General features: G+C 41.8%; 1 protein-coding gene across 6 annotated transcripts; it reads left to right on the top strand.

The window, feature by feature from the left end:
- Positions 1–2573: 2573 nt before the first annotated feature.
- On the top strand, positions 2574–27840 carry CCDC198 (coiled-coil domain containing 198). Of its 6 annotated transcripts, none has more exons than XM_073895266.1 (6): positions 2574–2941; positions 5838–5920; positions 17330–17416; positions 18777–18878; positions 19690–19831; positions 27581–27840. In XM_073895266.1, exons 1-6 carry the CDS (start codon positions 2719–2721, stop codon positions 27814–27816), a joined length of 873 nt encoding a protein of 290 aa, XP_073751367.1. In that variant the 5' UTR covers positions 2574–2718; the 3' UTR covers positions 27817–27840. The 6 variants fall into 6 exon arrangements, with proteins under 6 accessions (XP_073751367.1, XP_025726294.1, XP_073751368.1 ...); XM_025870509.2 differs by having other exon boundaries at positions 19687–19831; XM_073895267.1 differs by lacking the exon at positions 27581–27840 and adding an exon at positions 20058–20426 and having other exon boundaries at positions 19687–19831.
- Positions 27841–27850: the final 10 nt, after the last annotated feature.

Below are 27850 nucleotides of genomic sequence, written 5' to 3'. Positions count from 1 at the left end.
GCCATCATCCTTATAAAAATCCTTTCAGCGCATGAAGACTTTTTAAATGATAGTCCTTAAACACCACTGTCTCCTCCATTGAATAGACCCGACTAAAGTACCTTTCCTCATTGGTCTTTTTTATATTTAGGTGTAAACTCCTTTAGACAGGAGTATGTCTATTTTAATGGATTCTGACCAACAGGTAATAAGGACTCTGTCATTACATGCACTACTTTTTCGGGAGGAGGAGAATACTGGCTAATATTTACTGAGAGCTTAGCATATGTCAGGTATTATTCGTGGAGCTATACATGGAATCAATCGATTCATTCCTCATGAAGTATTATTATTTAACCCCTTGTTACAGATGAGGAAATCAAGGCATGGAACGGTCAAGTGATTCTGTGCAAGTTATAAAGCTTAGAAGGGTCTAGTAATAAAAAGAGAAACAAACATGGTGTAAATCCACTGCTTTGATCATTTCCTCAACAAGTAACCAACTCCTGCCACAAAGGCCCATATTCTCCACAGATAAAGTCTCTTGAAATTAAATAACAAAAAAGCTAAAATTGAGAGCAGAATCTCTCTCACTGGTCCACATCCATGAAGTCCACCATTTCCAGCATAATTTCTAGTTATCCAGTTGTTTGCAATACTTCCTCTGCCCTTAGAAATACTTAAACTGATTGTATCCAGAAATAAGATCTTGTTCAAGTATTTTTATCTTCATAATTAAACTAGTCTCTAGTTGTCAGGGGTAATTTTGTTTGCAGATACTGTTAATATGTGATTCTTTCTTACGAGTCTCTCTGCCACAGAGAAAATTGCGTGCAAAATGCAAAGAGAGTTAAGTAGGAAAAAATTAAACTCAGATATCTTTTTAGATGAACTCTATTGGCTAGTGAGACTTTCTAAATCCATGTCAGCCTCTTAGCAAGTAGATTTTGCAAAAATAAAAAAATATATTTCTCCGAACTTCTCTACAGGGAAATGATGAAAACATAAGTAATATGTGATCATGAACAATTAACACTTGAAAGTGAGTTTTGTTTCTAAGTACGAAAAATAAAATAAAAATCACCCATAATCCCATTCAAAAATCACTACCTAACATTTCAGCACCTTTTCTTCCAGTTTTTTTGGTCCATTTTTAAAGCACTGTTAATAAGCTATCTTTGAAAACTCAAGGTTTATTTGAACCCTCTATTCAAGAAGTTTGTCCCTTGGATATTTACTCAAAGAAAGAGAAAACACTAATTCAAAGAGATACATGCACCCCTATGTTTATTGCAGCATTATTTACAATAGCCAAGATCTGGATGCAGCCCCCAAGTGTCCATCAATAGATGAATGGATAAAGGAGGTATACACACACGCACATACACACACACACAGACACACACAATGGAATATTAACCATAAAAAAGAATCATCTTGGGCGCCTGGGTGGCTCAGTTGGTTAAGCGACTGCCTTCAACTCAGGTCATGGTCCTGGAGTCCTGGGATCAAGTTCCACATCGGGCTCCCTGCTCAGCAGGGAGTCTGCTTCTCCCTCTGACCCTCTTCCCTCTCGTGCTCTCTATCTCTCTCTCATTCTTTCTCTCTCAAATAAATAAATAAAATCTTTAAAATAAAAAGAATCATCTTGCCATTTGCAACAACATGCATGAAGCTAGAGCATATTATGCTAAGAGAAATATGTCAGACAGAGAAAGACAAATACCATATGATTTCATTTACAGGCAGAGCCTAAAAAACAGAATGAATGAACAAAAAACAAAAACAGAATCATAAATACAGAGAACAAACTGGTCTTGCTGAAGCAGAGAGGGCTGGGGGAATGAGTGAAGTAGGTGAAGGGGATTAAGAGGTACAAACTTCTGGATATAAAATCAGTAAGTCACAGCATAGGAAATATAGTCATAACATTCTAGTAACCTTGTATGGTGACAGATGGTAATTATGCTTATCATGGTAAGGATAGTGTAGTGTACAGAATCGTCGAATCACTATGTTGTACACCTAAATCTAATACAAAATTTTATCTTAACTATACATCAAAAAAAGAAGAAAAAGTGTGTCCCCTTGTCCCTGGGGAAAAAAAATTCCATTGTCTTCGTGCCCTCCTGTAATGTATTAATCCCCTTCAAAGGCAATTCAAGGTATTGAAAGAAAAATAAAATTATTTTAGCCACGCTGCTGTTACCTATCCTATTAGGAAAAGAAATGCTTCAATTAAAATTAAAGATCAACAAATGATGATTAGCATGCATCCCCTCGTCTCTGAAGGTGATTTAGCTATTCTCAGCCGGTAGTTCTCAAAGATGGTATTGAAGAGTACGTGCAATAAGAGGGTCAAGTTTAAGACTTCTTTAAACCTCTGCTCTCCATCCCGGTTAATGGCCTTCCTGGTGTTAGAGATTTGTTTAATGATCAACAGTGGCTTCTGTTCCTACCACTGAGTCTTTCACAAAGTAGCACAACCAAGTCAATGTTTAACTGGATTCTTTGGGCCTGGAATGGCAGAGTAGGAGCTGAAGGGACATCTCCATGGAAACCAGCCTCCCAGGCAGTGGCCAGAGGGTTTACTGTGTGGTGAAAGAAAGCTAGAAAGATGCCGTGAAGTGTTTTGTGGAGCTGCGGTAAAAATTCTGACGGACCTTAATTAGGACAAGCTAAGTTCAAGGCCCCAAACCACTTTCACCGTGGTTGTGCTTTGAATACCTTTACCGTGAAATGGGCCTGAGTCATTCTAAGGCTCACCCTCGGGTGACCAAAGTAGCACCCTTGCAAAACAAAGAGGAAGGGGCTCCCTCGGCCAGCCCCATGGCCTTTGCTTTCAGCCAGAATCTGGAAGGAAAGAGTTCCTTTGTGTTCACAAGGCTGCAGGATCAGAATACAGCTTTGGAAAGGCAGCCACCTCCTCTCCGACAGACGGGGTGTGGAAGACACTCGGCAGGTACGTGTGACACCCGTTGTGAGGTTTGCGGAGTCCGGCCAGGGGAAGCTATCGACAGACGTACGGGACTGTCTGTCTCCATAATCCTATCAGGAAGTTTCTCAACGGCTGAAACCTAAGGGGCCAGCTTTCAACTCGAGGCTGCAGCTGCATGTGTGTCGAGTATTCCGGGTACATTAGAACCGGTGTGTAAACTCTGCACCGAGGGCTTTTTACCGTTCCGCACGAGAAGGAAAAAACCATTTTGTTTCAGCTTAGTTTACAGTGCTTTCAATGTTTATACCTAGCTTTGCCAGACGATTAAAATTATATAGATAAGATGTGATAAATTATGACAATCATATGTTTCAGTTAGATTCTAAATTTAAATCATTCTCTTCAGAAGCATTTAGTGCATCAGCCTTTGTTGTTTTGAAAGCAACACTTTAGGAGTGAATTCATCCTAATGTGAATTTGGAAACCACCCCAAACAGAACTGATTTATTGCAGAACAGATAGGATGAGTCCCTCCCTCCCCAACCCCACATTCTTCACGCAGAATATGAACTAAGTTCTGTCATCTGCAGAACTAAGAGAATTTTCCCCCATTAGGATTGGAAGCTCTGAGCCTGAAGTGGCTATAAATTATCCTGGGATATTTTATAAGACATGTAAAATTTTTATGACAACCACAATGATAATTAAACAGTGATTCTAACTTGGGAAGAGAAATACAAGTATATAATGCATATGTATATATCTATGTAATTTTTTCTTTACTTATATTCTGGATCAATAACACAAAAAGTTCCCATTACTGGCCAACTTGGCCAGAAAGCCTTATATTCTCTTTCAGTGTCAGGTAGATCTCACCCAGACTGATTCCCATGGCTATTTTCTGAAGAACTGACAACCTTTGACGGGGGATATGGCCTATTTTTATGTCTCCTACTTCCTAAGCATGTGAATGGGAATTTTCCTGTAGTTTCATTGAAGAGTTCCTTTTTTTATTCAAACCATGTGTACAGAGTTTTAAGATTCTGGTAACTGAATAGCGAAAACTGATTCTAATGCATTAGAGTCCCACCTGGAAAATAATCTTATTTTTGAAATGACAAAATCACATTAAAAATAACAAAGGGATGGATGGCGAACATTCTGATCACTAATTTTAAGAGACCCATATTCTAACTCAGCTCCACCAAATGCCAAATTATATGAGTTTGGGAAAATTACTGCACCAATTTCCTTCACCTATAAATCAAGGGTAAAAATAAAACTGCCTGACATAGCCTCTGCCATTTTGGATGAATTGAATTAAATAATGAGGTGTTACCACTCAAATCATAGCACAAAAATCAGGAGGAGTCAGGCTGCTGAAAAACATGTTGCCAGAAATACTTACATTTCTTAACTGAAAATGTTTTTGTGTTGTTGTTGCCATTGCTGCTGTTTCTGTCTTGTTCAATGTGCCAGCATCTCCTGAGAGAAAATACAGACATGGTGAAGTTTTTAAGGTAGTCGTTCAAATGTTGTAAGGATAGAAACACATAATTACGCAGGGATTTTTCCATTTAAAATGCAAAGTGAAACTGTGGGATAGTCTCTGCAACAATCTGGAAATCAGAATGCTTCCCGATTACTAAGAGGAAAAGACAAAATTTCCTTCATGCAGCGTTGATCATGGTAGCAGTCCTACCGCCCCGGGGTAATCAAGCTAAAAACTAAAACCCATAATGGACCTCTTGAGTCCCAGCTCTGTTTCCTAACAAGGCTTAGCTCTGGAGCCCTAGCTTGCTTCATCAGGAAAGAATATTGATGTGTTGTATTGTAGGGCAACTTGTGGGAATTTCTTCCCCTAGTTGGAGGGACTATTTAATTGGGAACATACAATACTAAATATTGCATACTCCTGTCCAAACTCATGCTCCATTTTTTTGATCATCTATTTAATATCTACCCATCTATCTGTCCACCATCCATCTATTTCATCTGAAAAGACAATTTATTTTCATTTCTTAAAGATATATTTTTTTCTGATTTCCGAAATTTATTTTGGAGCAATTTCATGAAATTAAAACAAATGAAAAAGTTTCTATTTTCCAGACCAAATTCTGTGTTTGAAAAATATTTGTAGTCAATACATTTTTTATTTTTCCAATCCATTATAATATAAATCTAATATAAATTCCATCCAGTATGAATCCAGAGAAGAGATGAGGAAAGCAAAAATTAAATCCTGGGGCTAGGCTAAATTTTATCCTTTGCATTCATGTAGGACCTCTGCCTTATGTGTTTCATCTCCACATTCAACATACAGGTTAGACACGTATAACTAAAAAGGTCCCAAATTGTATTAACAAAATCTAATGATTAGTCTAATTTAATAGTCAATTTGTTTATAGTTTTTTTAATATTTATAAATTTATTTATTTATTTTTAATTTATTTTTTTAATTTTATTATATTATGTTAGTCACCATACAATACATCATTAGTTTTTGATGTGGTGATCCCCGATCCAGTGTTTTTGTATATCACCCAGTGCTCCAGGCAGTACATGCCCTCCTTAATACCCATCACCAGGCTAACCCATCCCCCCTCCCCCCTCCCCTCTAATACCCTGTTTGTTTCTCAGAGTCTATAGTCTCTCATGGTTCATCTCTCCCTCCAATTCCGCCCCCTTCATTTTTCCCTTCCTTCTCCTAATGTCCTCCAGCTATTCCTTATGTTCCACAAGTAAGTGAAACCATACGATAATTGACTTTCTCTGCTTGACTTATCTCACTTAGCATAATCTCCTCCAGTCCCATCCATGTTAATGTAAAAGCTGGGTATTCATCCTTTCTGACGGCTGAGTAATATTCCATTGTATGTATGTTTATGGTTTGTTTTTATTTCTCTCCCAATCCTTCAAGTGCCCAGGGCCATGTATTTTGACATCCCACTGGAACACGGAGAAACAAGTATTATTAAAAGTCATCCACCCCGAAGACTTCAAGTAAGATGAATTTAAAAGGCTTCATAAAGAATTTCTTGGATTTCATGGTAACATCCCTTTTTAACTCTAATAAAGGAGGGATATTGCAAATGACTGAGTTAGTAAGAATGAGAATGTTGTTGAAGAGAATGCTGTCAGTTACAAAGACCTTATTTCTTTAGGATTTCCTTTTGTAATGATTTCGCTTTTAAGACCACCCCCAAAAGAAGGAAACATAGTATCTAAGACACAGGTGCCACGTGATTCAAAAGACCTGCATCTGGCACTGATGAGCTAGAGGACTATGGAGAAATCACTTGTAACAAATAATAATAACAATCATAACAGCTAGGACTATTTAATTAGCACCTACTGCAAGTCAGATAGACTGCACAACTTGATCAGTGTCAGTCATTTAATCTTCATACTCCTCTAGGAGAACGGAGGTATTATCTTTGCTTAATACATGTGGTTTAGAGAATTAAGTAACTTGTCCAAGGACGGTGTAGGTCAGATATCAACCAGATCTCCAAAGCCCATGCTCTTAACTATCAGCATCATTGATCTCTACAGACCTTCTATCCCTAAACTTCTATTGTTCTAAATGTTAACTGGTTGCTGAAATTGAGGACATTGGATTCCAAGGCAGCAAAGCAAGAGCTTTAAATGCATTCACCTTAATAAATATGTAATGAATTCCCTCCAGAGAGCTATAAATTCTAAGAACTCTTCATCGTAGAAAGGGAAAGAGATCTGAGTGGATCCTTGAAAATGAGCATCAGCTAAGAGAAGGGGTTGTTTGGGTTCTCCTGTGAGCAGGAGCTATCACTGACATTGGGAAAAAAAAGAAAAGAAAAGAAAAAAAAAAGAATTGGAGCCAAATCCCACCTGCTACACAATTCACCCAGATATCTGGACAAATCCCAGAGGTATTTTAGTTCATTTGTTGGGGGTTATTTCTGTTTCAGTTGGTTTTTATTTACCTGTCTTCTCCAGAAGCTCACAATCATTGTTTGAAGTGATTATATCTTTTGTTCACAAAAGAAGCATTTTTCCCAAAATACTGGAAATCTCAAAACATTTTTATTTAAATAAAAATAAAGTATAATTATATCGAACTGATATATTATTTTAAAACTCTTGAGCAAATCTCTAGCTAAACTGGACAATTTAAAAACTTAGTTTTCTTCCTAAATCAAACGTACCTCTTCAGAGGAATGTGCTTAATACATGTTCCGGTGGAGGCAGTAAGCTGAATAACTCAAGTAGGAGATACTACTATAACCAGTGAAAAGTATTTGTGTAGCAGTTTGTAGTTCACAAAGTACTTTTTATGTCTATCAACCCTAAAGCAGCTAAGATTAGGCTTTGATTCTCAGATCAGTTCAAGCTCAAAAGGAGAACTTTAGTGTTTCAGAACCAAAGACTCTACCCCCACATCCTAACCAACCACCTGAAAAATCAAGACAAACGAATCATTCGAGTGCAAAGACTATGTCTTACTCTGTCTTATATCTTCAGTCACTAACACTTAATATGTACCCCCCAAAAAGCTTATGAATGAATGGTGAATGAATGACAATGAGCCCCATTATCCCTGGTGGGAATAAAATTCAAAATGCATTCTCCCTGCTATTGCAGACCTATAGTATCCCTGAATTGTAAGTCTAATTGACTAGCTGCCAATGTCATGGGATTATGAAGATATAGGAGTGTTTGTTGAACCCAAGAGCTGGGAAGCAGTTGGGCTTCAGCTTTGCCTTGGAACCTGAAAGGCACAACTCTCTCTGTGTCTCCCCTAAGCTCTTCTCTGTGCATTTGCTTTATTCTTCCTGCAAAGCGACTTTCTCTGCTCCTCAAGACCACTTGGTGAAATATGGCCACCCTCAATTCCTGAATTTACATTTTATAGTTCCAGTCAAACAGACAGATCAGCCTGGCTCTCTTGGCTCCAATTCGAAATTCCGGGAGGAAAGATCTTACTGGCTCAGCTTTGTTCATGATTCCAGTTCTGTTCCAATAATCTATGACCAGAGGATATGCTCATGCAGTAGAAATGTGGGCAGAGAAGCCCCCCTCCCCTACCCCGATAAATTGTGGAAGCAGCTCCCAGAGAAGAGGGAAATCACTGGGAACTTGGCAGACACTCCCAAAGATATCAACTATAATTATCTTCACAAATGAGGCTCAGCACATTTTCCACCACAAATGGGTTTTTGAGAGAAAAATAAATGCTGGGTTCCCATGACATGCTAATTAATAGCCTAATCTCTGCCAAAGAAAATTCTAAAAGTATTTTTAATTATTAAACCAAATCTAATTGCATCCTAAATAATTTGAGTTGCACATTTGGCACTCTCCACTTCCTAAACATCTACTCCTCAAGTAAAGAGCAGGTCATGAACTAAAGTTCTCCAAATCGGGGCTGCTGAATTCAGAGAGTCTCTGCCAGGGAACTCTGAATCCAGCGTGCTCACCTCGTGTTGCAAAGTTGATCACATTGTCCCTCCTGGCCTGATTCACCTTCTCATCCAACCATCTCCGGTTCCACCTAAGGGGGAGATGGTCAACCGCCCCCGCCCCCGGGGCCCCATGTAATGTGATTTCCTCAGATGACTTCCTCTTTCATCTCCCAAGATTTTCTTAAGTCTCACTGTCCTACAGGCAGTAGGACAACCTATAATGACAACCTCGTGACAGCTGGAACCCTTACCCTGACACTCCTGACCGTGAACCACCATCTTTTCTTTTCCTCAGAACACTGACGTCTAACACACCAAGCAATTGACTTCTATGACGTTCACTGTGTATTTTGTTTATCACCTCCCCGCCAGCGCTACAATATTATCTTCCCCACAGGCAGAGATTTTTGTCTGTTGTCTTCACTAATGTATCTCAGTGTCTAGAACAGTATCTGGCACATAATAGGTGATCAATAAATATGAGTTGAATAAATGTTGAATGAAGGAATGCAAAGGGGGAAAGATGAGTATAAGCCCTGCAGGTGGGAGATAAGGAAGGCGGTTCTGACCTGGATGGTTTTATTGTGTTGTTTTCAGTATTATATAGTTCGTCACAAATGTATTCCCTTTCCTTATCTTTTCTCCTTGCCCATTTTTGATTATCTGTTTCTTTGTAATTTGTGAGAGTGCTTTATATATCTTAGATCTAGCCCTTCGTTAGTTACACGTGTTACAAATATCTTTTCTCCATTTATGGTTTGCCTTTTCATTTTGCGTGTGTGTGTGTGTGTGTGTGTGTGTGTGTGTGTGTGTGTGTGAACACAAAGATGTCCACTTTAAATGTTGTCAAATTTCTCAATCTTAGTCTTTATGTTTTGTATTTCTTGTATTTTGTCTAAGAAATTTTTATTTTCCCCAAGGTCATAAAGATATTCTTCTTTAATTCTTTTTTTTAAGATTTTATTTATTTGAGAGAGAGAGAGTAAGCGAGAACGAACACAAGCAGGGGGAGGCAGAAGGAGAAATAGTCTCCCCACTGAGTGGGGAGCCCGACTCGGGGCTCCATCCTAGGACCCAGGGACCATGACCTGAGCCGAAAGCAGGTGCTTAAACAACTGAGCCATGCAAGCACTTCTCTTCTTTACTTCTTTCTGAAATTTATAATATTTACCTTTTCACATTTAGGCCTTAATCCGTCTGAAATTCATTTGTGTGCAGATGTGAATTTGGAATTTAACTACTTTATTTTCATTTGAATAATCTATTGTCCTGGGGCGCCTGGGTGGCTCAGTCATTAAGCGTCTGACTTCAGCTCAGGTCATGATCCCAGGGTCCTGGGATTGAGCCCCGCATCGGGCTCCCTACTCAGCAGGAAGCCTGCTTCTCCCTCTCCCACTCCCCCTGCTTGTGTTCCCTCTCTCGCTGTGTCTCTCTCTGTCAAATAAATAAATAAAATCTTTAAAAAAAAATCTATTGTCCCAATACTCTTTATGGAATCATCCTTCTTTGACCATTGATTTAAAAAGTTACTTTGGTCCCATATTCAGTTTCCAGAGCTTCATGAGTCTGTTTTCAGGCTCTCTCTTCTGTTGCATTGGTCTATTTGTGTATCTCCATAGGAATTTCTCAGTCTTAATTATGTATCTTTAGGTCTTAATATCTAAAACAATAAGTCCTTTTATTTTTCTTTTTCAGAATTATCTTTGTTATTTATGGTGCTTTGCTCTTCCATGTGAAGTTTGGAGCTTTTTATCAAGTCCATTAAAAACCTTGCTAACATTTTGATTGAAATGCATTCATAGATTAATTGGGGAAAATTGACCACATTTATCATACTGAGTCTTCTAAACCACACACATTGCATAAATCTCAATTTACTCTGATTTTCTTTTAGATCTTTTAATAACGTTTCATAATTTCTCCACGGGGGTTTTGTGTGAGGTTTTTTTCTTAGGTTTGTTTCTAGGTACGTATATCAGTGAGTGTTCAACCAGAGAAACAAAACCAGTAGAAGATTATATATATAATATTGCAAGGAATTGGCTTACATGAATGTGGAGACTGGCAGGGCGAGTCTGAAATCCACAGGGCAGGCCATCAGGGAGGTCGGGCTGCAACTGCAAGGCATGAGCTGAAGCTGCTGTCCATACGTAGAATTTTCTATTCTTCAAGGGAGCCTCAGCTTTGCTCTTAAGACCTTTCAACTGATTGAATCAGGCCCACTCAAATTATCTAAAATAATCCTCCTTACTTAAATCATTATGAGGGTGCCTGGGTGGCCCAGTCAGCTAAGTGTCCAACTCTTGATTTCGACCTGGATAGTGATCTCAGGGTCCTGAGATCGAGCCCTGAGTCAGGCTCCATGTTCAGCATGGAGTCTGTTTGGAGTTCTCTCTCCCCCTCTGTCTCTGCGCCCCACCCCCGGCTTTGTGCACGCTCTCTCTCTCAAAATAAATAAAATCTTTAAAAAAAAAAAAGTCAAATGCTTATAGACTTTAATCACCTCTACAAAATAATGTCACATTAACACCTAGATTAGTGTTTGAATAACCGGAGGCTGCACCCTAGGCAAGTCAATGCTTACCATCAAAATAACATTGTGGGGGATTTCCCCTCCTATTATGAATATCGTGAGTGAAATCATGGTATTTGTCTTTCTCAGTCTGACTTATTTCACGTAACACTATACTCTGTAGGTCTGTCCATGTTGGAGCAAATGGCAAGATCTCATCCTTTTTTATGGTTACTTAATATTCTTCATGTTCAGCGTTTTGATAATGCTTGTAAAACAAATCTTTCAACTTACATTTTGATGCAGCTCTCCTGTACTGGGTAGAAAGGCAGAGAAGTCTGCCTGTAAAGAAGTCTGCCTGTTACTGACTGTAAACTCAGTCTCTGATGTCAAGTTGTGATCCTGGCTCTAGTTTGCCATCTCACATGGCGCATCTTTAGGTCCCCTTTAATCTCTAGAAATAACTCACAGCCATCAGGAGCCCTAAACGCCTTATGGATCAGCTTCCTCTAAGTATGTATTTCTGCTTGTTTCCTGGTCCATGGAGATACATATCTTGTATTAAAGCCCAACCACATCTTTTTGGCTTTATGTTTTATATTTCATCGCTAGATGTTTGGGGCAAAGAAAATTATTGAAGCGTGAACTCGTTGTAATGCCTTGACCAGAAATTCCTCCTTGAGCTCATGATTTTGTGCTTCAAGTTGCCCTGGACACCTTTACCTTCTTCTGAGAACCTTAAAGGACATACATTCTTAAGTTATGGTGCCAAACAAATGTTGCAGTTTCTTTGAGCTTCTCCTGCCCTTCTTTCTCTTCCTGTTACTATGTAGGAACAACCATCTCAGGTTAGTGTGTCACCAAGCTCAGTGACTTCTGCTTGATTTAATCTCCATTTCGGAGTTTCCAGCTGACACTTCAACTGATTAGCCTGACCATTTGTTTCACTTGAGAAGCCAAATAACCCAGAAACCTTTCGACAGACAATACATTTTTTATAACATGAGATAAAAAAAGGTGTCATTCTACCATACCAGTTCTCCAGTAATTCCTTCCCTTGTATTCTCTCTGAAGATGATGAAGTGAGGCAGTTTGCTTCCCAAGCAGGGAAAAGGAACATTGATATGGACCCAGAATTCTGGGGCAATTTCATTTGACTGGTTTGTTTAGAGAAGCCAATTTTCCAACAATTTTTTCTGCAGTGCTTCTCAGGCCAAGTGCAAATGCTTATGGGAGGGATGTGCAATGTTAGTTGCTGCCATCTAGTGCCCTTTGTGGAGGAATAGTGCGATTCTTCAGTTCTTCTCAAAGGCCAGGAAGAAAGTAATTGCCTGGAGAGAGTTCTTAAAGATACCTACTCTTTAACTCTTATCAGAATTACGGGTTTAAATACAATGAGGCTGAAAATAGAAGAATATATATTTATATTTTCAAAGAAAAAGCTGGCCCTAAGAATCTCTGAATAGATTGTTTTGAAAAGCTGAAAATATTCAAATAGCTGGAGTCTTCAGATTCAATTTTTCAATAATGCACCACAAACAAATCCTCTGTGGTCCACTCTGATGTAGTTCCTCTATTCACTTGAGGCAGTATGGGAACCAGGGGACCCCAGCCTAGAAAATCATCAGAATCCCCGGGAGATATATTCCAAAGAAACGACTGAGAAGCGGGACTTCATTGAAATTCAAACCTTCTGCTCTGCTCTGCTCTTGACATTGTCAATAGAATAAGAAGGCAAGTAGAGAAGATCAAAGAGGGCAAGTAAGCATATGAAAATACGTTCAACATCATATGTCATCAGGGAAATGCAAATTAAAACAACAATGAGATACCACCATACACGTATTAGAATGGCCAAAATCCAAAACACTGACAACACCAAATATTGGCAAGGATGTGGAGCAGCAGGAACTTCTTATAAAACCAAACATACTCTTCCCATACAACCCAGCAATTGTGAGCCTTAGTATTTGCCCAAATGAATTGAAAATTGATGTCCACACAAAAACCTGCACAGGGATTAGTATGGCAGCTTTATTCATAATTTCCAAAATTTGGATGTAACCAAGAAGTCCTTAAGGAGTTGAATGGATGAAGAAACTGTGGTACATCCATATAATGGAATATTATTCAGCACTAAAAGAAATCAACTCCCAAGCTATGATGGAGATATGGAGAAAATTTAAAGACTTATTTATTTATTTGAGAGAGAGAAAAAAAACAATGAGCAGGCGAGAGGCTAAGAGAGAGACAGAGAAGCAGACTCCGTGCTGAGCGTGGAGCCCAACATGGGGCTTGATCTCACAACCCTGAGATCATGACCCGAGCTGAAATCAAGAGTCGGAGACTTAACCGACTGAGCCACCCAGGTGCCCTTATATGGAGAAAATTTAAATGTGTATTGTTAAGTGAAAGAGACCAATCTGAAAAGGCTATATAATATATGATTCCAAAAATAGTGGCATTTCAGAAAAGGCAAAACAACAGAGATGGTAAAAAGATCAGTGGTTGCCAGGGGATAAGAGGAGGAAGGGAGAGATGAATGGACAAAACACAAAGGATTTTTAGGGCAATGAAACTATTCTGTAGGATACTACATCGGTGGATACATGTAATTATACATTTGCCCAAATCCATAGGCTGTACAACACCAAGAGTGAACCTTAAACTATGGACTTTCAGTAATAATGACGTGTGAATGTAGGTTTATCAATTGTTAACAGATGTACCGCTCTGGTGAGGGATGTTGGTAGTGGAGGAGGTTGTGCATACGTGGGGGCAGGGGGCATCTGGGAACTCTCTGTACTTTCCAGTTTTGCTATGAGCCTAAATCTGCCCTAAAAATTAAAGTTTATTATTTATATATATGATATGTATATTCATTCCCAGGACATATTCTAGACCTGTTGAATCACAATCCCCAGTGAATAGCCCAGGTTTTTTGGGGTGTGTGTGTGTGTGTGTGTGTGTGTTTAATTTCAGGAGATTCTGATGATAAACCAGGGTTAGGAACAAGTAGAAGAGGAAGGAGCATGGGATTTGGAAATGGGTTCAAACCTGAGTTTGAATTCTAAATTTGCCATTTTCTAGATGTGAAACCTTGGACAAGTTATTAACCTCTCGACAATGGGGGGATCATCAGAGTTCCCCACAGGGTTCACAGGAGGATTGAACCAGATGACATATTGTGACCCTGGGAATGACAGACAAGGGCAACTGTAAAGGCTCATGAGCCTCATCACCAGGAAGAACTAGATCCTGAACCAAGTCCAGGAAATGGCACAAACACTTCCTTGTCCACCCGTCAGGCCCTGAATACCCCCCTTTGGTCACTGCTAATTCTCCTTCCCACAGGTGCCTGGATAGCTCTTTCCTTTTGGTCTCCATTCCCCACAGGTTCTGATCTGATCGGCTGCTACCTCTCATGCCAACAGGTCCCATTTGCCCAGCAGAGAAGAGAGCCAGACACACCTCTCTCTTACTAGTCCTCATCACCTCTCATGACATCCTTGCGCAGTTCTTATGCTAAAACCCCCACTTTCTCCACCTAAGGTGAGAATGGAATAGGGAACCACTTTCTACCACAAATGCAAATTGTCTGGCACAGGCACATGTCTAAACTAAAGATTATTTGTCTCTCCTCCCTGTCTCCAAATGCGTTGCCCTCGTTTTTGTCCTTGTTTGGTGAGCTTTGGGCTGTACCAGCAGAAAGGAATGTGGGTTGTTCTCCCTAGAACAGCTCAGGCCCAGGCCCAAAGACCAGGGAATTGTTCTACAGAGAAGTAGCAGGAGGCACAGGTCATGCTCGCCATGAGTGCTGGCTGCTCAGCATCCATTTCCCTGTCTCCTTCCTCTCTCTTTTCACTCTGGTCACCTTGAAAGCCAAGCTGGCTTCCAGGTCTACCCCTTGATAATGCAACCCATCAGACTAAAAATGAAAAATAATTTCAAAATAAATCATCATTTGCCTTTAGCATTGGACTGAGGTGGGAGGGGTGCTCACACTGTTTGCTGCAGCGCGGTGTCCTCCTCACTTTCCTCCTACTTCTCGAAACATCTCTTCTCCGTGTCCTTGGCCAGCTTGTCCCCATCCACCAGCTTCTCAGGTTGGAGCTCCTCAAGTCTTCAGTCCTTGGCTCTGCTCTTTTCACTCTCGACCTTACGGTCAAGATGGTCTGACCATGACTATGGTTTCAGTTATTCTCTACTCAGGGATGATCCCCAAATATGCATCTCTAGCACAGACCTCTCCTGTGAGCTCCATGCCTGTATATCTCATTATCTACTCAACATCTACACTGGTAGGCCTCAAAGGCATCTCAACCTCAACCTGCTCTAAACTGAATCTGTATCCTCCTGTGATATCTCATTCACATCTGGCCTTCCCTAGGGTTCCCATCTCAGTGAATGATAACACTATCCATCCTTTGTATTTGGAGGCCATTTGGACCCTTCACTGTTCCTCACCAACTATAACAAATCTTGTTTGGTCAGTTTTAAATATTTGTAGAGCCCATTGATTTCCTCCAGGAGCCCGGAGCCCATCACTGTTGTCCCTCCTAACTGCCCTCACCGCATCAGGGATTGCTCTTCTCTAGTTTCCACAGTGCAGCTAGAGTGATCATTTTTTAAAAGCAAATGTAATCATGTCACTACTTTGCTTGATATATGTCAATGGCTGCCCATTGCTCTTAAGAAGACCAACATCTTTAGAAGCTCCATCAGGCCCTGTAAGACCTTGCCCCTGCCTACTACCTCTCCAGCCTCATTTGAGCAGTTCTTCCCTTTACTCCGAACTGCAGTCAACTGACTTCCTGCAGTTCCCTCAACAGATCCTGCTCTTTTCTACCTGGGGTGTTTGTGCATGTTATTCCCTCTATCTGGAACACCTTAGTCCCCTAAAATTTCCTGAATGTCCAACTTCGGCTAGCAATTACTTCCTCAGGAAACTTTCTTGGACTGCCCCCTTACTCCTCCCCCCTTGCGCTAATTTTCTAGGGCTGCTGTAACAAAGTACAACAAACTGTGGGGCTTAAAACAATAGAAATGTATTATCTCACAGTCCAGATGCAGGAAGTCCAAGATCAAAGTGTTCGCAGGGTTGGTTCCTTCTGAGAGCTGAGCAGAAGAAGGATCTGTTCCATGTCTCTCTCTTAACTTCCAGTGGTTTCCTGGCAATCTTTGTCACTCCTTGGCTTGTAGAAGCATCACCCCGATCTCTGCCTTCATCTTCACATGGTGTTGTCCCTGTGAACATACAAATTTCCCTTTTTTAATGAGGACACCAGACATATTGGATTAAGGGTCACCCTGCTTCAGTATGACCTCATCTTTAATTACATTTGCAAGGACCCTATTTCCAAATAAGGTCACATTCTGAGATTATGATTATGGGGGTTAAGACCTCAAGATATGAATTGGGGTGGGGGGCACAATTCAATTCATAAACACCCTCCATTCCCAATGTGGAGTTCTCTGGTTATATACTGTCATTGTCCTACCCTGTAGACTTTTTCTTCAAAGCACTGATCACAGTTGGTAATTATCAATGAATAATCATACAAGCAAAATGTATTTGTTCCCCCACCAATTATAAGCTCCATAGGGACCATGTTTGTTGACAACTGCACCCCCATGCGTGGCACACACTAGCTGTCCAGTATATACTCACTGAGTGAATAGATAAATTCTACGGCCCTCCAAGGTCCCTGCCCGCATGTCAGTGTGGAGAGACCCACCTTTGTCTCCCAGGCCTGCTCAACTACTGCCAGAGCATTAAGTCATCCGAGGCAAGTAGGGCTAAAGGCAGACCCACTGGTTCATCATTGGCTTACCAGTCTTAATGACCCTTTGAAACGCTTAACATGATCTCCCCCATAAAGACAAGCCCCGGCTAGAAAAAAAAAAAAAAAAGGCAAACAAAATAAAACAAAAAAGACCACATCTAAGATTTGTAAGCCCACTGCACTTTCATTTTAAATGCGCCTCCTGGGTGCCAGTGATTATTATGGAGAAGGCTGAGGGAGCTTCTCTGGAGAGCTTAATACAGGTCACTTCCCTAAGGACTGGAAGGGTCCACTGGGTGGTTAAGGAATGAATAAAACAAATTCCTGGTGCCTCTTTCATCTCTAATACTCTAAGCCCCTAGTTGTCTGATAACTTTGGACTCGGTCCGTCGATGCAGACAGAAAAGGATTCTTAGCGTTTTGACTCTCTGACCAATATTTAGATCAATAAGTCCCTGGCAGCAGTGCAATAGAACAATAAAGAACCCAGATGAGTTGAAAAGTCTTTTGCACTGATACGACCACAGTCCTGTTGAATTCGCCTTCCCTATGTGCTCTCAGGAATAAGTGCTGCTTTGGCAAAGTATTAAGATAGTTTAATGTCTGGCTTTTATGTTTCATCATCTCATGGCATGAGGAATGCTGAATGCTCTAAATGTTGGACTTCTAGAAGCTTGAACCCATTGACCTGCCACAAGTAATTACTTCTGAAATGCTCCTGAGCCAGCAAGAAGCCAGAACAACTCACAAAGCAAAGGTGAACTGCAGCACTCACTGGAGGGGGTGGGTAACGGGGGCGGGGGGGGCGCTCTCCTTTTCATATACTGCTTGCACAGAAGACCTCAAAGCCAAATCTGACTATGACGTCACTCAGCGTTAGGACCTTCCAGAGCTATCCATTCTCTCCTGGGCCTGCCTCCAGCTGGCAAAGACTCTTGTCTCTGAGGTAAACTCTGGGCCCTTCTCCACTTCCTGGTGAAAACAGGGAGATGCAGATAAGAGAGAGGAATTTTACTTGGACATTGGTAATTCTAGAAGTGTTCAAATTTATGAAAAATCTGGCAAAATTCTTTCTTTTTATTCTTCTCCTCAGGTTAAACCTTTCTCCTCAGTCTCAGTTTTCAGGGGAAATCACTTCTACGAGGTGTTCCTAACTTATTTACCATCACCTCCCCAAAAAGGAATCCTTGGAAAAGGTCTTCTGAAGAGCTTTTTCCTTGTATTCATTCGTCAGCTTCTGCTGAGAAAACGCCCCTCGTGTAGACGTGAAAACTGGGAGGTAGTAAACTTTCAACACTTTCCACTCCTGCTTCATTTTGGAACCAGCTAGGCTGCACACCTGGCTGATTTGGTAAAAGAGGTCAAGGCCAGGTGTGCAATGCTGGCAGAACTGTAGAGATGGTCCCCTCAGGAGGCTCGCAGCAGCCAACACAGTCCCTGTCCACAGGGCAGCAAAAAGGTATCACGGAGCACATCTGGCTGCCGTATCCCTTCCCTCTCCTGGCCACAGCAAGGGGCGAACAAAGGTGTTTTCACCCCGGTTGCCCTTAATAACTGTCTGCACTGTCCCCCTGGGGTTTATGCTGCACCAGGGGAGATCACCAAAGTCACAAATAATCAACCTCCTAATATACCAGGACTTATATTGGCATATGGAGGTACAGGCTACAGAAATGGGTTCCATTTAGCCATTCAGTGGCTCCCCTCCAATGCCATGGCCAGACAATGGCAGAAGAGGCTGGAAGGAAGAGGCCAATCTTATCCAACCAGAACATATTTCTGGGGAGATAGTGATAAGCATCTATTGACAGGGTAAGCGATAGTTCATCACAATGAGATGTGGAAACATAGTTCCATTTAAGGTGTGCAAAACTCTACAGGAGCCTTAGAAACTATGTTATACGCACAGCAAAGTTCCATTCACGGAGAGCTACACAAAGGACTCAGTGGGGAGCTACAACGATCCACCTTTGACATCGCAAGAGATCTCGATGGATTATAACTGATGGCTGATGAAGATCTCACTCTGTTCCAAAAAAAAAAAAAAAATTTAAAGTTGTGGATTGCAGAGTCAGTAACAAATTACCCCATTCTAACGAGTGTGTCATCTTTCGCAGCTGGAACTGGAAAAGAAGATGCAAACTCCAGGGTACACTCCCGGGAAAAGACAATATTTACATAAGATGCAAATGCTGGAAATGAACCGTAACAGACAAGAGGTAAGTATGAGAAGAGAGGAGTGTCATATTTACCACGTTTACTCCACGTCATCACTGCCCTCGCACTTGAATGGTTTAGCATCTGTCCCCAGGCTTTACTTATTTTAAATTTGGTCATTGGCACCGAAGCCTCAACTACTGGAATTGGGAAACATCAGCAAGATCCCTTCTGCCACCAACCCTGTTGAGCCTTTTCTTTGTTTTCAATCACAAGGATGAATCTGTGTCCCAAGTCTCTCTGTTCTTGCTTTCCTCTTTTTCTTTTTCCTCTTCACAAATTGCTCCCATGACATTCTGGCTCCAGCAGGAAAATGAGGTGAGATCACTTGTCTCAGTTTAGGAGATTAGAGGGGGGTGAGTGGGTCTTTATTTTGATACCTAGGCATCCTCCATACTGCACACCATGGGATTATCCTACAAGAACCATCTCTGGTAACAAACCCCTTTACAGTCATGTCTCCTGTAATTGTCATATTCCATTCCTCACTCTGGAATTTAAGCCTAAAGTCACTGTCTTCTGCAATCCCAAGTATATCGGTGGCCTACCAACAAATGTTTTTACAAAGGTCCTCCTCTTAAATCAAGCCATGCCTTTTTGAGACTGTGGGCATACTCTCCTCTCTCCTAACAAGCCTGTGCCTAGAGAAAGTTTCTGTACCTTCTAATAGGAAAAAGAAAACTGTGTTCTGGTTAGGGGACCAGAATACACATAAGCACACAACTTGCAAAGTGGCTGATCTGGTGACCTATTCTGGTGACAGGAGCTCAGGGGGGAGAACACTAATCCATTATAGCTGATCATTTTCAGAAGAAGAGTCTTCACAGGGAGGCAAGAATTAATAAGCAAAAACCGAGGGACCGTAAAGCCAAGAAAATCCTTCAAAGCATCCCAAGACATGACAGGGGTCTTCCAACCTTGTTGCCGGATGAAACCTTGAACAGAAGAAGTCCAGGTCAGTCATACAAATTTTTTTAGCAGAATAAAATATTTCAGGTGTTTTTAAAATTTCATCAAATAAACTTCCTGTGCGGGGAGGGGGGTGGAGGGACAGCAAGTAGCCTTGGGTTTCTGCTGCTAATGTACTTCCTGGAAAGTAGGGATCGCACTGTCATGTAATTTGGAGTGGCTGGGAGGAAAAGACAGAAGCTCAAACACTGTAGGAAGATGTCTCTTTTCAGAGGTCTCCCGGGCTTCACGGGCATTCTGGCCATGCCTGCTCCATCCGTAGGAAGAGGAGAGGCAAAAGAGCCTCAGCTTGTGGTTAAAGAGAATGAAGCACGTGGACTTCTATTAAATAGCAACCCGGTATCAGTCAGTCTGCTGCCCTCTGTAGACACCTGCCGCCATCCCGCTTCTCCCCCGCCAGCCCGCCGAAGCTCATTCGGACCGTCTAAAACTGAAGCCAGCATCACGGCCCACCGCAGGCTTGCTCCTGCTGCATCTGCAGGAGTGGGTGAGCCCTCCACGCTCTCAGGCCAGAGACCTGAGGCCTTTCCAGGCCTCCTCCTCCCTGCAGCTGGTCAGTCACAACGTCCTGTCATGTCACCTGGCACATTTCCACATTCCCAGTGCCACCCGCAGGGCATTGTGTCACACCAGGGCTGTGGCTCCAACCTCCTGACTGTGTTCCTCCCTCAAGTCTCGCCCTGCTTCCATCAGCCCTCTGTCCTGATGGTTCTTGGGACCGTCCCCAGGCCAGCAGCCCCAGCATCACCCCGCGGCGTGGCTGGGTCCCAGCCAGAGTGATTGAATCAGGAAATGTAGGGGCAGAGGCCAGCCATCTGGGTTTAACACCCCCTTAGGTGATTCTGATACCCTTAAAGTTTAAGAACCACAGCTCTACTTGGTAATCAAAGTATTGGCCACAGACCAGCAGCATCTCCGTCACCGGGGAGTTTATTAGAAATGCAGAATTTCAGGCCACACTCCGGACCTACTGAACCATTTTATCAAGATGCTGAGGTGATTCTCATGCACGATCATTTCAGAAGCACAGAGCTAATAGCCAAGTAATCTTATAAAATGCCAATCTGACCATATCATTCTCTTGCTTAAAAAAAATCCTCAGTGAGGGGCGCCTGGGTGGCTCAGTCTGTTAAGCGTCTGCCTTTGGCTCAGGCCATGATCCCAGGGTCTTGGGATGGAGCCCCACGTGGGGCTCCCTGCTCAGTGGGGAGTCTGCTTCTCCCTCTGCCCCTCCCCCTGCTCATGCTCTCTCTCTTGCTCTCTCTCTCAAATAAATAAAATCTTAAAAAAAAAAAAATCCTCAGTGAGCCTCCATCAGCCTGAGGACAATCTAAACTCTTTACCCTGGGGGCACCTGGGTGGCTCACTCAGTTGAGCATCTGACTCTTGATTTCAGCTCAGGTCATGATCTCAGGGTCGTGAGATGGAGCCCCGCATAGGGCTCCACACTGGGCATGGAGCCTGCTTTAACTTCTCTCCCTCCCTCTCCTTCTGTCTCTCCTCCCTCTAAAAAATAATAAGTAAATAAAAATTTAAAAAATAAGCTCTTAATCCTGGTACTCTAAGCCTTTAGGATCTACTTGTTGCCTACCCTTGTGGCGTCTCTGCTGCCATTCTTGTGCCCGCCTTTGCCTCCAACCAGGCCAGACTACTCCGTGATTTCCAACAGACATCCTGTTCATAGCCTCTGTGCTGTGTGGTTCCACCAGTTGCAGCCCCATTAAGTTTGCCAGGTCCATATCCCCCCAGGGCAATGGGGGGGATATTTGGATGTATAATCTTGGTCACACGCACAGTTTGCTGTGCCGTGAGCCAAATCCCCACATCAGCAGGACTGACCACTGAGAGATCTACAGAAATGCCATGTCTCTGGACGTCCTGAGCTTCTCAGATGCAAAGTTGCCAGGTGAAAGAGACACTGCTCCTGCTCGGAAGAACAGGATGCTTAATAAGTTAACTAAATAAGAAGAGGCTGAATAATTGAACATCTACTTGGGGAATCTATTGAACCTATACTCCCAGTGCCAGAATGAAATATGCTATGTGCACACAGAGATAAACAACTTTTACAGTTTAGAACCTATTGCCAAAACAACCCCCAAAAGTGTCTCAGCTTAAGTTAGATACTTAGAGTCGTTGCTTGAGGGCAAGCCAAGAAAAACCAACATTGGTAAAATCTTTGGAAGATGCCCCAGATCTGGAGGCGCCCAGGAAAGATGGTGGCATACAGAAGAGGGTTTCTCTGCATTCCTGATGCTTTTTACAGCTGCTTCATTTTGTTGTAGTCAAGGTTTAAAAATTGATTGATTGATTTTAGAGAGAGGGAGAGAGCACGGGAGTGCGGGGAGGGGCAAAAGGAGAGGGAGGGAAAAATCTCAAGAAGACTCCGTGCTGAGTGTGGAGCCGGACTTGGGACTTGACCTCACCACCCTGAGATCATGACCTGAGCCGAAACCAAGAGTCGGACGCTTAACTGACTGAACCACCCAGGCTCCCCTCTGGTTAAGGTTTGTTGAGTGCTTGCTTGTTGCACCTCCTTGTTGTGAAGGAGTTAGTGCTAGCTCTCAGGTGACAGAGCCAGAGTTCAACGCCAGGTCTTTCCGACTCCAAAGGCTCACTCCACCACCCCCACCCCTCCTATACCCTCATCAGGAATCCAGGGACTTGGAGCTCTGTCCAGGACAACCTTGGCAAAGTCTGCAAATAGAGGGGAGGGGCTCCTCAACCTTGGCCGCCCCTCTGCCAAGCCCACAGATTTCACCACCGCAATAGGCATGTGCTCAAGCAATGATTCCTTTTTCCTTATTCCCAGGTAGCATCTTTGCTTTCTCTCTCTGTCTACTAAAAGCAGTTCATTTTGCTTTCTCCTGAAAGTGGGGCAAAGTCAAGATCATAGATTTACAGGAGCTTTCTGCTAGTCCAGTTCTGGTCACTAAGATTCTGCTGTACCCACCTCCTCTTATTTAATGCTATATTTGCCCATTCTTGTTCCCTCTTTGGGAAGGTGGGATGAGAGTTTTAGGTCTCTTATAAGATAAAGGTTGGTCTTTGTTTTCTGCCGCCTCTTTAAAATGAAATTTTACATATACCTTACATTTACCCACTTCAAATACATTTCATGTCTATTTATATAATGAATTACACATGACTTGTATAATTGTATGATAAATACATACAACTTATACAATAAGTTACTTATAATTTATATGATGGCTCACTTGTTCCTAACTTACACAAAGTGAACATTGTTCTATGGGTGTACAATTTCATGAAATTTAACATGTTTATGTGGCTCCTGCCTTTTCCAGAAGCCGTGATCTAGTATAAGGTCGTGGGTAGAAAAAGCAGTGAACTTGAAATCAAAGTTCTTCATTTGAGCCCCAAGAAATACATTTCTAAATGTAAACTCCATGGGAGCTTTTGTTTCCAGAACAGTGCCTGGTACACGGTAGCCTCTCAATAAACATTAGCTATATATTTTTCTAGATAGCTTTATCAAAGACATATCTCTTTCAGGTGGCAACTTTGCATCTGAGAAGCTCAGTACCTCCAGAGACATGGCATAAATCAAAGTTCTTCATTTGAGCCCCAAGAAATACATTTCTAAATGTAAACTCCCTGGGAGCTTTTTGTTTCCAGAACAGTGCCTGGTACACGGTAGCCTCTCAATAAACATTAGCTGTATATTTTTCTAGATAGCTTTATTCTACATATAGACAGAGATTAGCTGTCTAACTAGCTAAGCTCCAGTTGCTTGACCTCTCTGAACCTCAGTCTCCACATCTGTAAAACAGGAATAAAGCCTTGCCTGCCATGTAGGGTTTATGGAAAAATTAATCCAATAGGTGTAAAAGCACATCAAGATGTAAAGCGCCAAGCCCGTGCGTGGAAATAGCGGCAACTGAAGAAAGATGGGACTGAGGTCCTTATAGTGAAAATCACTGTCTACTTCAGGGCAAGCGGCACCTTGGAAACATTGTCACCTTCACAATCCTGGTCTTTTTGGGCCACCCGCACCACTATCTACTTAGTATTGTTCTTTAAAGTATCCTGAGGGTTTGTGTGTATGTGTGTGTGTGTGTGTCTGTTTTAAATTCAGCCTTGTCTATGAAATAAGTGTGGAATTACGGGTTTGATGGAATGGTGATACATTTCGCTAAAACATACATATATTATAAAATACATAACCATCAGACATTTTTAACACTTTAGAGAATCCTTGAACTACCTGAAATCACTCCCTATTTTCCCCCCACTGGTCTCTGTTGCTTTTCTCTCTTCCCAAATTAATTTTGAAGTTGGACACACTCTCCTCTGCTCTGCTCACCCAAAACCCATTTAGGTTTTTCAACGTATTTTTCTTTTTCTTTTTCCTTAAGTCTAGCAACCCCAGAGAATCAAGCAGGGATTTATAAAAATGTAACAAGTAAAAAGACATCTAGCTGAGAAGTTCTTAAACTTTAATGCTATGTATACAAAACTATAGTACATAATACTTTATGAATGATTTAAGAGAGATCCAAGGATAAAATAGACCATGTGAATTTGGCTTCACGCACTAACTTTAGACCTGTGTTATCATAGCATCAAGAGCAGGGTGGGACTTAAGCTGTTATTAATATTGCATTAGACTCCACCATTAACAAACATTCTCTTCCTGTTTCAAAGCTCCTGCCTCTAGTCTGCAAATTGCTGTTCCCAGTCTGCACGATGCCTCTAGTAGTTCTTGGCTCATTGGCAGAGTAGAAATGGTTACACCCCCTGGCCCCAAGGAATGAAGTCTTTCCCAGTCCTAGTTACCAATACTTCTCGCCTCCCCAAATTCTCCAATGGCTCACTCGCTCATTCATGTATTCATAGATGTGGTTCCTGGCTTTGCAATAGTACAGACAAGGAACAAGGAGAAGTCCGGTGACAGTATAACTGGGAGACCTCAGTTGAGAGGTCTGAGAGAGTCAGATTTCCACGAGGAAGTGATATTTAGACTAACACAGGAAGTAGCTGGACAAAAGAGACAGGAATCCATGTACGTGTGAGGACCAAGATGCTGGAACATTCCAAACTGTTAATGGTCACAGTATGTGCAAAATCTCTTGAGTAGGAAGGAAGCTGGCAGATTCTAGACACTGGGTAGGAAAGAGAGATTCAGGTAGTGATCAGAGATGGCTCTGGAGGCACAGGCAGGGTACAGAGCACACAGGGTCTTGCAAGTTGAGTCAAATAAGGACTTTGAACTTGAATTTAAGATCAATGGGAAGCCACTGAAAGGTCAGGGGAGCCACACAATCAGGCTTACATTTTTAAGCATGACTCTGTCTACCCTGTGGAGGATGGATGGGAGGAGAATGCAAGAGGACATGGGGAGACAAGTGATAAGGACATAGCAGAAGTGCAAGTGCGAGGTGGTGCTTGGACCAGGAGAGCAGAGGGACAGAAGAGAAGGAGCCGGATGTGAGATACGTACGAGGCAGAATTGGAAGAACCCGGTGATGGATCGCAGGCGGATTCGTGGAGAGAGCAAGAAGACAGGGAGGTTTCTTGGGTCACTCTTGAAGAACTAGGCAGACAAAGGGGCAAAGCTAGGGCCGTTTGCTGAATTAGGCTAACTGGGAGGAAATGAGGGTTTGAAAGAGAAAGAGAAGGCAAGTGTGACATGTTGCCAGGAGACAAAAATGGAGGCGTCTGATTATACAAACAGAAGTGTATTGTAGCTCAGGAGAGAGATTAGGGCTGCAGACATGAATTAACTATGGTTTTTGGTCACTACTATGTGTATAGACAATAACAATAATTATAATAACATTCAAGTAGCCCCTCACCAAGGCAGAAAGGAAATTGATGGATCACAAGGCACAAACGCTCGCATTGAGATGCTTGATTTTCTCGTGTAACAGTATGCCGCATAACAGTACGCAACGTCAGCTATCAAGGGCTTAAATAAAATATGCCATAAGTTTAATAAACAATTATCCTTAAGATGACATCCAAACGTTACAGATGGTTCAACCAGATGGAGGGGACATTCAGGGTTTTGACCCAGGATGATTTTCCTAGCTCAGAAGTGGCCATTGTTTTTGTTTTGTTAAAAGCCAGCCTTGCTTGAATAAAGCACCTGTTGTTCTGAAGTGCATTTAAAAAAATTTTTTTTAAGTTTTATTTATTTATTTGAGGGGGAGAAAGAGAGAGAGCATGAGCTGGGCAGGGAGGGGTAGGGAGAGAATCTCATGCAGATTCCCCACTGAGCATGGAGCCCGACCTGGGGCTGGATCCCATGACCCCGAGATCATGACCTGAGCTGAAATCAAGAGTTGGACACTTAACTGACTGAGCCACCCAGGCGCCCCCCTGAAGTGCATTTTAAAAGGGCACTGGGTACGGCTTAAATAAAAAGCTACATACATACATACATAATATCCTATGTCAAAAAATAAATGATTAAATCTCTTCTAGAAAGTATAGAAAGTAAAAGAAAATGCATGACCCTTTGAGCTATCTAGTTCTACAGGTCTAGGGTGCAGCCCAAACATTTGTGTTTCTAAAAGGCTTCATAGGCGATTCTATATGAGGTGAGAGTGGATAGGAAGGTCAGGTGTCATGCACCTCGCACATAGTAGCTGTTGAAGAAATTGCACTAGGTGACATCACCCGTGCAATACTCTTGCCAAAAATGCTTAACCGTAATCTAATCACAAGGAAACAGACAAACCCAAATTTAGGGCCATTCTGCAAAACAATTGATCGGGATTTTTTTTTTTTTAATTTATTTGACAGAGAGAGACACAGCGAGAGAGGGAACACAAGCAGGGGGAGTGGGAGAGGGAGAAGCAGGCTTCCCACCCAGCAGGGAGCCCGATGCGGGGCTCGATCCCAGGACCCTGCGATCATGACCTGAGCCCAAGGCAGACGCTTAACAACGGAGCCACCCAGGCGCCCAGATCTGGCTGCTTTAAGAATGTCAGTGTTAGGGAGAAAGAAGACAATGAAGAGGGTTTGGAGGAAGAGGAAGGGAGGGGTCGAGAGTGAGAATGAGGGAGAGAGAGAAGGAGGAGGGCCGAGGAGGGAGAGAAAGAAGAGAAAAAAGAAAAGAAACAGATAGGGAAGATTATGCAATACAGAATCCTAGATTGGATCCTGGGTCTAAAAAATAAAACACAAACAGGCAAACAAAAAGCAGCTATAAAGAGCATCACTGGGACAACCATGAATATTAGAATGTGGACCATATATTAGAAAACAGTAATATATCGATGTTAAATTTTCTAAGTGCAATAGTTGTAGTTAAGTAGGAAAAGCACCCTTGCTGTTAGATTTGTGGTGATGTATGTGGGGGGGATGTAACTGCAGCTAGTTCTCAAATAGCTCAGCTGAAAAGCAGCAGTGCATGCATGCATGTATAAAATGAAAGTAATATTGTGACAAAATGTCAATGAGTTGGGATATATAGGTATGTATTGTATTATTCTTGTGACTTTCAGAAGATTTTTAAGAATTTTAAACAACAAGAAAAACACTTTTAATGCTTACAGAGCTTTATATATATATATATATATATATATATATATATATAAAGTTGAACTCATATGTAAATATATATGATATATATTTCAACATATGTATATATTTCAAAAAGAATACCAAGCACATTATTCTGTGTTCATAAACATCTAGGCACTTAATAAACAAACAAATCACTGTTAGGAGAAAAAGAATTAATTAAACTTTAAATTTTTTGTAGGAAATTCACAGAATGAAGATTTGGGGAAACATCAAGCAAGGAATGACTGTTGTCCCCGGAAAATTGGCAAAATGGAAACGTGGCTCCGTGAACAAGAGGCCCGGGGCCAGCTTCTCTGGGACAGTTCTAGCTCTGACTCAGAGGAGTTGACAAAAAGTGAGAAGAAACCACAGGCACTGGTGAGGACCAGGACAGAGAGAATCCCAGTTTTTGATGAGTTTTTTGATCGAGAATAAAAGTGCTGTTCACTAACCTAGAAACTGAGCGCAT

Source organism: Callorhinus ursinus, unplaced genomic scaffold (genome assembly GCF_003265705.2).
Source record: "Callorhinus ursinus isolate GAN/ISIS: 27379988/994484 unplaced genomic scaffold, GSC_fseal_2.0 scaffold8, whole genome shotgun sequence".
Classification (NCBI taxonomy): domain Eukaryota; kingdom Metazoa; phylum Chordata; class Mammalia; order Carnivora; family Otariidae; genus Callorhinus; species Callorhinus ursinus.
Note: the sequence above shows the minus strand (reverse complement) of the source record. Positions and strands in the feature narration are given on the sequence as shown.

Excerpts from the sequence above, each read along its gene's own strand:
- CCDC198 (XM_025870509.2), top strand. The coding sequence starts at position 2,719 with ATGGGCCTGAGTCATTCTAAGGCTCACCCTCGGGTGACCAAAGTAGCA. Across the intron at positions 5,921-17,329 it reads ATCCACCCCGAAGACTTCAA|AAGCTTGAACCCATTGACCT; the intron begins GTAAGATGAATT and ends TTGGACTTCTAG. Across the intron at positions 17,417-18,776 it reads GAACAACTCACAAAGCAAAG|CTGGAACTGGAAAAGAAGAT; the intron begins GTGAACTGCAGC and ends CATCTTTCGCAG.